This window comes from Parasteatoda tepidariorum, chromosome 10 (genome assembly GCF_043381705.1).
Source record: "Parasteatoda tepidariorum isolate YZ-2023 chromosome 10, CAS_Ptep_4.0, whole genome shotgun sequence".
Taxonomy (NCBI): domain Eukaryota; kingdom Metazoa; phylum Arthropoda; class Arachnida; order Araneae; family Theridiidae; genus Parasteatoda; species Parasteatoda tepidariorum.
This window is the reverse complement of record NC_092213.1, coordinates 28,278,982-28,292,634: the sequence shown is the minus strand read 5'-3', so window position 1 is coordinate 28,292,634 and position 13,653 is coordinate 28,278,982. Positions and strand designations below refer to the sequence as shown.

The 13,653-nt window shown below is 28.9% G+C and overlaps 1 protein-coding gene across 1 annotated transcript in view; it reads right to left on the bottom strand.

Annotated features, from left to right (window-relative positions):
• Window positions 1-13,653, bottom strand: part of LOC122269195 (uncharacterized) — a 423,526-nt gene that overhangs the window by 64,964 nt on the left and 344,909 nt on the right. Inside the window, exon 3 of the mRNA XM_071186412.1 lies at window positions 9,197-9,593. Coding sequence (XP_071042513.1) covers window positions 9,197-9,593 — 397 coding nt within the window. The remainder of the gene's footprint in view (window positions 1-9,196; window positions 9,594-13,653) is intronic.

Below are 13,653 nucleotides of genomic sequence, written 5' to 3'. Positions count from 1 at the left end.
GTAAACCCATTGAATTGGGTCGGCTGTTCAACGACGGTTATAAAATAAAATAAAAAAGAGAGGTGTCCCAGCAAGGATTGCAACAGGTTTATTAAAATTTCTCTTGCTATATATATATATATATATATATTGCATTACATTGTAGAGTTTTTTTTTATAATCGTAGTAGGAAAATACAAAGAAAAAAGTGGGTATAATAAAAATTTGCTAAATATTCACGTGAATTTATTTCCGAAATTAGAAAGTGATTTGTAATAGTTCCTTAAATAGCTGCTACTGTTTCATTGGCTAGATACTTCTTGACGTCATGTCGTTTACAATTGGTGACATTTTGGAACATGCTACACTTTAGTAGTTAATGCAATAGCACAGACAATAATACATTTTGTTCAAGCAGCATCACGAATCAGGGGGAATTATAAGTCACGTTGTACTCAAATTCTGATAACATCATAGTTCGGGGGTTAACGGAATGGAAATGATGAGACAGGTTTCTAATACCTTGAATAAATAGCATTCATAGGAAATTTATGGAATGCCTAAATGTTAGAGTAATTGAACGATAAGTATGGTTCTATTATTCAGAATTTAATCAAGGAATTTTCAAACTCATGTTGAATATGATCAATAATAAGTTCGAAGATATGGTAAACACTGATAGATGCGGATGTAATTTAAGAATTAATTATTTCTTACTATTTCTACAATGTTACGACTTGATGTCAGTAATAGTTAAAGTGCAGTTACAATCAGATAAAGTAATTAAATTAAATTTTTAATTAGTATTAGTCAAATAATAATAAGTTTTCTTTTAATGATAGTTTTGAAAATTGGAATGCGAAGAGAAAGTTCCTCGTTGGATGTATGCATTTTGGTATTACCATAAAATTCTGTTGCTGTTTTTTCTTTTTTTAATTCACTATTATTGATACGCAATTTATGGAATTGTAATATAAGAAGCACTTTTCAGTTATTGAAAATTCAGAAAAGTATTTTAAGTTTTCAAAGCTCTTTTGAAAAGTAGAGCTGGGTTCGAATCCCCTCGTATCCCTGGATATATTCTGTGGGATGTCCATCTCTGAGTTGTTCAGAGTTGTTCTATTGTCTTTCTAATTGACAAAGGTTTAGAAGCCTAAATTGAGCACAAAAGCCTGTAAATGTATGAAATTTCAATAAAGCAATAAAACGCTTACAACAAAATAGAGAACAATAGGAATTAATCAAAATTAAATAAATAAATCAATAAAAAATAAACGCTTAAGGAACGCTTGAGAATTAATTAAAATTAAACATATCATCCAATTAAAATTAAACAAGTCATCCAATTAAAATTGAATGCTTAGTTAAAACGTTCTTATTTTAACTGTTTTGATTGTTTCTTCATTATTTTTAATAGTATGCCTTTTAAAAAAATATTATGCACATTTATTTACCGAAAACTTGCATTTTTAGATTTCCAAAGTGCTTAATTCAAAGAAACGGAGGAAAAATTTAAAACTTTAATTTCAGTGCTCGTAAATTTACTGTTCTTACTTTTTAGTATTTATTATTCATAGGTAACATGTGAAAATTTAAGAAATAAATTTTATTTACGAAAAATTCAAAATTGCATTTTTTCCTTCTTAAAGCACTTTATAGCAAAATAGAGAACATTGAATCCGAAAAAAAAATTAAATGCTTATTTTTAGTTGAATTTAAATAATTTCAGGCAATTTTTAACCCATTCTTGCTATTTTCGTTTTATTTAATGCACTTCATTAAAATTTGCAATCTGCAGTTTTCTATTTATAAATAACTTAAAACAGCAATTTCCCAGTTCAATGCAAAACCCTGACATTGCGTTAACAATATAATAAAATCGAGATTTTATTATTTTAACAAGATTTTAGTCACATTTATCCTTTAAAATAAATCTTACAAAAATCTCCGCATTTTTTAAAATTTTTTATTAAGAAAATTTTCTTTTAACAGAATATACAAGTTTCATTTATTTACAGAAAATTTAAAGTTGTATTTCTTAGATTTTCAAAGCGTTTAAGACCAAGAAACGGAGAAAAAATTGAATCCTTTAATTTAAGTGCTCGTAATTTTATTGTTTTATTATTCATACGTATGATTTATTATTCATAGATATTTATGTAAATTTAAAATGAAAATTTTATTAGCGAAAAATTCAAAATTGCATTTTTTCTTTCTCAAAGCCTTTTACAGCAAAATAAGGAAAAATGAAACGAAATAAAAAATAAATGCTTAATTTCTAGAAATTTTAAATTCATGCTTGTTATTTCCATTTTATTTGATACATCTTATTAAAATTTTGCCGCCTGAGATTTTTTATTCATTAATAACTTTAAAATACAATTTCTGAGTTTAATGTAAAACGTTTAAAATATGTAAACAAAAAATTTAATCCTACTTTAAAGATTTTAGTCAAATTAATCTTATAATATCAAGGTTTTAGTTAAATTTATGCTCTACACTAATGAGATTTCCTAATCATATTGATATCCGTGCATTTTTTTTATTCTTATTAAAAAATCGATTTTTCTTCTCTATACCGAATACGCAAGTTTCATTTAGCAGATATAAAAAAGAACTTGCTGTAAATGATGTAAAACATGGGATTGGAAGTCGCTAATATTTGAAAATGATTTCAATTTCACTTATATTTGACATTTACGAGGTTAACGATAATTTCAATGGTGCAAAAGTTACTTAACATTAAATACTTGTTAAAAGCTACTTAATATAAAAAATGTAGTGCTTTCTTTTTCTTTTTTATAGATTAAATATCAACTCTTTATCTTGTACAAATTTTTCAATGAGAAAAACATTTTTTTACAAACAAACAAAAAAGTAGCAAAACTGCATTCGTTATTTTCATTCAATTTATTTTTAATTTTTATGCATTGTTTATTTATTGGTTTATTGAAATTACATTCATTTGTAGGCTTGTGTGCTCCATTTAGGCTCATAAACCTTTTTCAAATAGAAGGACAGATAGCTCAATACAGGAAGAGGACAGCACGAAGATACATCTGGGGTAAAAGCGGGATTCGAACCCGCTACCTCCACGCTTTGCATATCGCCAGGGAGGCCGCTGCATATTGTTCTTTATACGCAGATTAGTTAAAACATTATTACCTCCTCCAAATTTTTCAATGAAGTCGTTTGGAGTTGAACATTAGTTGTCGTAAACCTAAAAATTGGGTCGGCTGTTCAACAACGGTTATAAGAAATTGAACTAGTTTGGATGACGTAAAGAGCACGTGATTAAGTTGAAAAGATTTTTAACTTCTGGTGAAGAAGATAAAGAATCATTTTGTGCAGTTATATTGTAAACAAAAAGGTTTCTGAAAAATGTGTTAAAATAGCTTCTGAACTAAAAAAATTAAACTAAAAAATTTGAAAATCCCAAAAAACAGTCTCAAAATTTATGTGGAAGAAGAAATGTGTGAGAGAGATGCACGTTGGTTGTCGGCAGGATTCAAACCTAGGACTTCAGTGTTTGTACTAGGGTGATCTAACCACTATGGTTAAACACTACAGTAAATTAAGTGTTAGAAGCTGTTTATAGTGATGTGTCATTGTGGTGGCTATACTATATAAAACTTCCTGGACTAGTGTGTACAACTATGGTAGTTTGAGCATCCTACTACGATCCCGGCGGTGTTTGGTTTGAATATTGCAGGCAGCCAATGAACGTCTCTCTTTCTCATTTCGCTCTCCACTTCAATTTCGGGACTTCGCATTTTACTCACGAATGAGAAATGAACTACTGTTTCGGTTTCGAAAACACTAGGTTTTCAAATTTGACTATTGGTTGTTACGCAGCTATTTTGACCCATTTTTGCTCTATTTCCAGAATCCCCATTGTGTACTTTTGCAATTGATTGGAAAGCTACTACAACTGTTTGGTTTATGGTCCAGTTCTTAAGTGTAAATAAACAACAAAATAAATAATACAAGAAATATCAAAATGAATAATGAAATAAAGAAATTATTAATCGTAAAAAATTAGGGAGGTATAATATTGTTTAAATAAAAATCGGTTCTATGTCAAACCATAATTTAGCACAACTTTGCTGAAACCGTAATGAGGTGTTAAGTTGAATATAATTTTATTTTAACTTAAACAATAGTATTGTGAAAATAATATAAACAAACACGGAAATTTGGTTTAACTAATTGATAAAGTTATCCAACATCAACACGCTCCAAAATTTCCTTCATAATATTCCTTAGTCCATAAATAAGTTATATCAATAACATATTTTTTTTAAATTTTTATCTTCGCGAATTTTATCTTTTATCTAGACATATTAAATCGTTCATAAAATTGATATCTAGACATATTAAATCGTTCATAAAATTGATATCTAGACATATTAAATCGCTCATTGTTCGTAAATCATTATTTTATCTAGACTTATTTTCTTTCAATCTAAACAATGGTATTGTGTAAATAATATAAACAAACACGGAAATTTGGTTTAACTAATTGATGAAGATATTCTACATCAACACGCTCCAAAATTTCCTTCATAATATACCTTAGTTCATAAATAAGTAATATCAATAACACATTTTTTTTAAAATTTTTAACTTCTCGAATTTTGGCTTTTATCTAGACATATTAAATAGAGAGTTTGATCTCAATAAATAAATGAAATAATTCGAAATAAAATAGAATAACACAATAAATGATTAAATAAATCCTATAGATCTCACGTTCTGATAATAAGACTCGGGTTCGGGTGGAATCGGGCCACTAAATGTGTTTCCTCTAACAGATATCTGTATTAATAGCTCCAACACTAATAAATGCTTGAAAATAGTTTTAGTACGGGTAGTAATTTACAGGTTTAGTTGCAATTTTACACTCATTACTTCTTTTAAAGAAAGCTTAGGGTAGAGCTAATTTTCTTCATGCATTGGTATTTTTGTAGAAAATTTCCCTATATATAATAAAAATACAGTATAGTCTCATATTCTAACAAAACCGTGACGTAACGTGATCAATTAATTTAATTAAATACTCTGTTACAGTTTCTATTTTGTTTTCGATACATTTTTATTGGCAGGAAAATCACACGATATTATCCAGTTAGCCTTATTTTTTTGGTTTTCATCAAAATGAAATTAAAAAAAAGTCATTGAACTATTGCTTTCGTATAAAATATTTTTGTATCCGTAATTTAAAGGCTTTTACCTTTAATATTTTTTTTATTCTACTCTACTATTATTATTTACGATTGCTATTATCTATTGTTATTATTATGATTTTGATTTTGATTGTTTTCACAATTAAGTATTTAAATTTAAAAGAGTTGTTTCTTTATTATGGAGTAATTCTATGAAATTTCCTTATTATGCTACAGTTTAGGATAAACTTATCCAAAATGGTGTCTAAATTTTTTAACCGTTTTGTAATTATTATTTTTGGTGCAAATTACTATAATAAACTACTGTGAATTACAGTTAAGAAGATCCGCTAAATTATAATGGTTAATAAAAGATCAGGTTATGCATGTACAAATTGTGTTTAATTTGTCAGATTGTTTACTAAGCGAAAATATTTGATTACAGTTGTAAAACTTAGTAAATTCTGTTTTAACAGTATACCTTTGATTTTAAATGTTATTTTAAACTATCATAATTATAAATAGATCTTAATATAATTTTAAAGGAACTGTTTGGACGTGAGAAGAGCAAACAAGAACAATTTTTTCACACTTCAATGATTTTACAGTAAGTTTTACTTTAAAATTATTAAATCGCAGTAATAAATAAACAGTACCGTAAAAACTAGGGTATTAAATTTTACGATAAAATAGATTTTATGGTTAAATGAATTTTACGGATGGTCTGGGTGCCAGTATTTCTTACCGTAATTTCAGGAACTTGCCCCCTAGTGTATTATAAAATAGTAATTCGTGAACTGAGTAACATTTATATTTTAATTAGCAAATAATATTTTAAATTACAAGACAATACCAATGAATATTTTAATTATTAAAAATTGTAGCTTATATACGCTACTCTTTCCTTTTTTGTGTAATGAATTAATACTTGAAAGTATTACATTGTACTACATCTGTAGGGTATTTGGTTCCCGTGTAGTTTAATTTTACATTAAATCAAAATTAAAAATATTAAATACGTCCTCATGATAAAGAAAGAATTCTGATAAAATTATTTTTTTAAATAATAAAAATTTTGCTGTTCTGAAATTTTAAATATGATTAAGTTTTTCCTAAATAGTCACACTATACACACTGGAAAAATATTTTTAATCTCATTTTGTAAATATAATTACATAATTCTTTTCTTCTTCTTTATAACGATCTTATGATATTTTTAGCAAACATGCTGTAGACCTTGATATTTTTAATATGTCTCTTACTGTTTTTAAAATATCATATAAAATGTTTTTATGATGAAATTACATTTTTTTTCATTTTATACACAATTGCTATTAGATTTAATCTGTACTGTATATTTCTAATTAAAATAAAATAATAAAAAATACTTAGTTTGTGAATCAAAATTATTAATTAAAAATACGATTGACAGAATCTTAAAAATTGCCGTTATTTCGTTAATTTAGTTTTCTTCTTGATATACGAAATGTACGATTTCCTTAAAATATAAATATATTGAATTTATTAACAATGACGTTAATAAATTCAATTATTTTAAGGTAGAAAAAAAAGTTCAATCTAGTTGCGAAAAATAATAGTTTTCACTTGCATCAATAGATGGAGCTCTACTTCCTCCAAGTCTTGTTAGTAGAAACAAAATGGGTAAGATAGAAAAAATAACATTTTTCAAAAATGATAATAAAGGTAAAGAATAACAATTTCCCCTCGCGTTAAGAAATAATATTTTAAACAAGTCTTAAATTACATACTAATTGGAAACTGCTCGCAATCATTAACGTTAATTACATACAAATTTTTGAGTTAATTTTATAATTACTCACGAAAGTATGAAATATGTAAAAATAACATTCTTTTCAATTACCGTAATAATTTTTCAAAATAAATATCAGACTGTGTTATTTTATCATTCCTTCAAAATTACAGCGCTTTAATTACACATTAGTCACTCATTAAACATATTTCTTTTGTGCTCAACAACTTTCCTTTAAACTAAAATAAGCGAAAACTTTAGCTTATAAACACGTATTTTAAAGTAGTGACGATAAAAATTGACTCTCATGTTCTATTTGAGGAAACAGCGGAGTAATTGCTACTCGTTTGACTAAAGCGTAAAGCACCGGAACATGTTCTTCAAGTCAAAAGAGCTCAGCTCTTTAGCGCCCAGCGCCCCAGTGCTCTAGTTCTTAATTACGAAAATATCACCATTTTATGAAAGCAGTGTTAGGGCTGGTAATATGTAGTTTTCTTTGATCTAGTCTTCACGGCTTTGGTTAAGTGTATATTTGTTGGAGGATGTTGCACGTTTATTCAAAGTAAAGGTATAAATTTTTAAGTTGCTCTTGGAAAGAAAATTATGGCTTTAAGTGAAACAAGGTCTTCAGATTGTAAAATTTATATTTTGAAAGGTCTAGTAGATATATTATTTCGCAATTCTTTTAACTTTAAGTTATTAGTTAAAAGAAAGTGTTTTGCGAAGAAATATTTCTGGCAATGCAATTGGTTTTAAACAACAAATGCTGACTTTTCAATATAGACACACGACTTATACAGAGTACTCTATAATTACTACCCTTAATCTATATTCTTTGAAATCTCGTAAAAATTCAAGAAATCTTCAAATTAGTATTTAAGATAGGACAGCACAAAACGCAGTAGAAATGTAATGAATTAATTTCGTGGAAGACGGGGTTAAAAGCATCACAAGCAGTTTGATTGTTTAAAGAATGGTATGAGTCATAGAGGGATTATTAGAAATAATTCCAAGTTTCAACTGTCGATCAAACAAGTTTTGATCTTGTTTACACCCGCCTTAACCAATAGTGATGTGTTAGATTTCATTATCGATTTTGTGTTTTTATCGTTTCATTTGCGACTATTAAAGACAATTTTTTAAATATATCCCTTTATCACCAATTACTCACTATTTAATGAAAATAGTGCAAAAGCTAGCAATATGTTGTTTCTTTGATCACGGCTTTGCTTAAGTATTTACCGTGGAAATTACCGTGCATTAAATGGTGACTGGTGCACGTTAAATCTGTTGGATCGCAAAGTTCTCTATGTTCCCATAAGAAATCTTACTTCAGGGGTTACATAATTGTAGATTGATCGTTCTCTGGTTCAGGTTAATTTACAATCTTCTGATGGTGTGTAAATGTGTCCTTCTTGTAAAACGGAATGGGACTAATGTATATTGTCTCCTTATCATCCTTATGGATGTTTTTCAGACTATCGTCAATAGCCCATTGTGCAGTTCTAGAGCGACATAAATAACAGCACCTTACTGACTCAATCGAAGAAAAATATAATGCTTATATAAAAGGTATGTTTCGTTTTATATAGATGAATGTTTGTGTGTGTGTCCTTTATTGACTCCTAAACCATCCAACCAAAAACGATAAAATTCGTTATAAGATTTAAGTGGATAAACCAGGTAAGTGACATTTTCAGAGAGACTATAATCAGAGTAAGAGGGAAAAAAGTTGTCTCAGAACTATTTTATTACCTATTTATTAGAAGGCGGAACTAATAATCCTTCTCCTTATTTTATTTACCACAGCTTAATTTGAAAATAAAAATTACGCATACGCACTAAAAACTTATGTGGATTAGTCACGTTAGATTAAGGTGAAAGCAAACACAATTTTGTTTCATTAAATATGTCTTTATTGATGCAACCACTTCATGTTATTCATAAATACCTCTAAATTGTCACTTACCGGGTTCTTCCACTGAACTCTTCAATTATGTCGGCATATTTGTCATATCTGTGCATGATTTCCTAGTGCTGTTCAGTACTGATTAATTGATTCACTTTATATTCGCTCGCTTTCCCCGTAGAAAAAACGCGTATTCAGTTGATTTAAATAAAACGATAAACCAGTACACCAGAAAACATGAAAGGAAAATCATCGAACCATAAAACGTGGAGCAAAGGGACGCTTATTATGATTAAGCAGAAACATCTATTCAAGTTTCAAAATTCAAGACAGGAATGCTTTTAACGCATAGTTTAAGAATCAATTACATACCTGATATTGTCTTGACCAATATTTCAATTCTCGCATAATCCGTTCGCTGAGGTGATCCACCATCGACAGCTGTTACTCCCAACTCGACCACAGGCTCTGAAGTTCCAGATTCAAGTGACTTTGCTAAAGTCAGGACACCAGATTGCGGATCAATTATGAAGCGACCTCTTGGGTCCTCTGGATGATCCAATTTGTAGAACACTTCTGTATTATATGGAATTGTGTCCTCATCTTTGGCTTTAACTTTGAGGACAGATGAACCTACTTTTGATCGAACATGCAGTTCACCTCGATAGACATCATGCTCGAACACTGGCGGATGGATGTTGAATTCTGTAACAGTAATTTGAAGTTGGCGTAGTTTGGTTTCTCCTTGGCTGATTGCAACGGCAATAATCTGTTGAAAAAGAAACGAATGTCAAGTTTGGAATACGAAAGCAAAACAATACAAAAAACTGCGATAATATTAGATTGATTAATGTTTTTTCTGTTCCTCCTATAACTTTCTACCTGTTTTAAGAACTATTTATTAACTAAACAGATCTTAAATAACTGCTCAAGCAAGATCATGACTTATTTTTATTTCATCAAAAACTAACAATAAAAAAATTAAAAAGTGAATGCTTTTTGAAAAGTTTTCATTTGAAAGCTTCTTTGGTTAGAGTACAGCCAGGTTCATTTTCTTAATTGATGTTAATCTTATTTTTAATGTATTTAGATGTTATGCATAGTATTTTGATTATTTAGCAAAACTGTGAACATATTTTGAAAAAAAAAAACTTTTCTATTGCACTGTAAAAATTCTGGATCAAATTAAGGTATAAAGTACTGTTACATTAAGTGCGTCATCCGTACTGTCAAATCAATTTTTGCCATAAAATATTGTACCATAATTTTTACAATAATATATATTTAATTAGAATAAGAGATTTTATAGTTTATTAATACTGTAAAAATTACAGTATAATTGATTTTTTGTTCCGTAACATGTTCCAGTAAAAGTGTATTTTACTGTAAAAAGTACTTGCACCCTATGTGCTGGTATTCTTTACCGTAATTTGATACAGAATTTTTCACAGTGTGTCGAATTAGTATTAATAAAGCTATTGTTTCAATCAATTATATGTTAAGCTATCTGCTTTTTATAAACTATGCAATATAAATTAAAAACACGATTGAAATTGAAGGCATATTTGTTTTAAGACAGCAGTGTGGGTAGCAGTAAGAAAAAATGTGGGCTTATTATAAAGTTTACCCTTTGACGCAAATAGATATTTCATTATGACGCAAATAGATGTATATATATTTTTCTGAATCTCTAATTACAAGAAAAAAATATATTTTGGTAGTATATATAAAGATATATTTTTAATTACAAAAAAACAGTATAATATTTACAGCAAAAAATCTATTATATTTTCGGAATTATATTTGTACTAAAATATAAAGTCTAAAAAATAGTAGTTTGAATATTTGTTTTCATATTAATAAATTTATCAATAATTGACATGTATCAAATCCATATAGTGGGACAGACTTAACATCCGTATTATAATTTATTTTCAATTTGTCATGTTTTAGTTTTTCTAGAATTTACTAAGAATAACGCAACTGCTTTTGGCTTTGTTTAATCTATTTAGTATAATTTAATCAGTTCCTCCTTTTTCGTTAATTATATTCCCAAGATATTTAAAATTGCCTACTTCCTCCAGTTTGCATATTTCTCTTATTTTATCCTAAATTAATACAAAGTAAGAAAAAACGCATGAAAAATATGTTTAATAAAAATTCTGTATCAAAGGATAAATTGGTTTTAAGTTTTATCTTTGTGTCCTGTGAATAAAAGCTATATTTTTAAGGATATTTATTTCTATATCTTCAAAGATTACACGAGGCGTAAATTCAGAGAAGTAGCTGATTAAAAACAAAAATATTTGCATAATGCTTTCTCTCCTCTTAAGTTTTATACACTTTGAGCAGCGGAATGCGAAAATATAAGTTCCATTAAATCAAGTAGAAGCATTATCCACTTCAGTTTGAGTCATTAAGCCCATTCATTTCATTACACACTTATTTCAGTTCCTCCTTCATGTTCTAAATTCGAATCCGTTTCATAATTCTTTTGCTCAACTACTTAACCACCCTCTATATCATTCTACTGCCGCATAAATATCCTGCTCAATGCGAGATAACATTCGAAATATTGATCACCTATTGAATCCAACTTTGATGACGGGGTCGCTAAAATCCGAAGCATAAGTAGGCTAGATCATTGGTTGAAGATAAGTGGTGATGACCAACAATCCTAAGCCGCGGCAATCACTGTTGGTTGAGAGGCTTAAGCCTAACGAATTCTCCGATAGCATTTATGATCCAAATTTAAGGATTATTTAAAATAATCGGCCGACTAACGAGTCAGCAGAGTTGATGCCATTTCGAGTTTGTTTACGAATAAGTTGGACTAGAGCAATTAGGCATTATACGGAGTAGGATTTGAGACGTGTCCCTGCTTCTATATTTAAATTGTTCTTGAAAGAACGGATCCGTTAAGTAGCCGTAAAACTATACGGCGAGAGAAAATTAATTGAGGAACAACTTTCACTACAACTTTCACTGCTCAATTGAATTTGGAGGAGTTTTACTAATTGCCGGTCGACAGAGTTCGCGCAACTTCGTGTTTAATTAGGTTTCTAATTTCAACAGTTTTCGTCGAGAAAATGCTGTATGACAAGGCTTATTATAATAGATGTATCTGGAATTGAAGCAAGCTCTAATGCCCCATAGTTTATCAATGAAGTTTGAAAAGTTCAGGTGTTTTATAAAAGTGTGGCGGACTATTTTACCAATTGGAGGAATTATTGAAATAAAGTGAGAATGCATTGTTTAAGAACCCATTGTAACTATATAAATGGTAACATTCGAATGCTAAATTCGTTTACAAATTGCCACGGAATTTATTCGATGTGAGAGTAAATACTCAGCTGATGCGACAGAAATAAATTAGTTACTATTTTAAAAGAGTTCATTATTCTGAACTTTTTATACATCAATTGATTTTCAATTATTGTGAAGCTAATTATAGCAGGTCATATAATTGCTTTAAATGAAGGAGTTAATGCGAAATAATTGTTTTAATTTAGTTATTATTTTATATTTATTTTATGCTTATCTTTTTCTAAAATATTTTTACGCGTCTATGCAACTTTATTTTTTATCTGTCCTGTAATAGAGAGGCGTTATGCTCTTACAATAATAGGACCATTCTTTCATTTCAAAATCATTTGCTTAAAGATCACATCAAAGTTTTTCACAAAGAAATATTTTCCTCGTTATATCACAATTTAAATAAATATTTCAATAAAATGAAAGAAAAAAAATTAAAATTTCATAATTATAAAAATTCAAAAACTTGAAATGTAAAAAACAGTTGTCATACTTTGTTAAAGAAGAAAATCAATCTTAAGTTAAAGATTTAAGTATTGCTAACTTTTTTTAATTTTTTTAATGACACATTGGTTGCTATTCTGAAGTTTAAAACTTCTGTATTTTTAGGGACATTTTTGCTGGATACGGGGCTGTATTCCTCAAAAGGAGGAAAACAGTTCAAAAATCTCAGCAGTGTTGTGCTGGAAGATACTAGTTTCAAATATAGGCTATATTATAAAAAATTTATCTATTTGTGGTGTTGACTACAAACTTGGAAAAAAACGACAATATGTGATGGTTGTTTTGAAAAAAAAAACAACCATCGCATATCCTTCTGTTAGACATGGATAGATGCTAAATTCGAAGAAAATTTGAAGGGTCGGATTTTTCAGAAGGAGGGGACATCTTCGCTAGAACCATATTTCAGCAGGTCACATTCAGTACTTTTTTATAAATTTATTTTAAATTCAGCTATAAAAAACCATTAGAGCATTAAATTTAATATAAAATATGCATTAAAATTTAAATTAATTCCATTTATATTATTAAGTCATATTAGTAATAATATAAATCCTCCATGTTCCCATAACAAATAAATACCTCTGGGGGTACGGGATTGGAGATCGATCGTTCTCTGATTCAGGTTAAAATTACGATCTGTGAATGAATGAAGGGATGTATGAATGGGTCCGCCCTATAAACGGGTGTGACGTATGGTGTGGCAGAAGTCGAATTCTTGGCCATAGATAGCGCCACTGGAAAACAAGAACAATCGCACCCCCTCTGCCTAAACAGACTTCTATTGTGGGATAAACAGGCATACGTCAACAACAACAAGCCATATTAGTATTTAAATTAATAAATTTACTTTTTACTCATGAGACAATTTTAGTTTTACAGGTGGAAGCGATTTGGTGTGGCAGAAGTCGAATTCTTGGCCATAGATGGCGCCACTGGAAAACAAGAGCAATCTCACCCCCTCTGATGCCTAAACAGGCATACGTCAACAACAACAAGCCATATTTCTATTT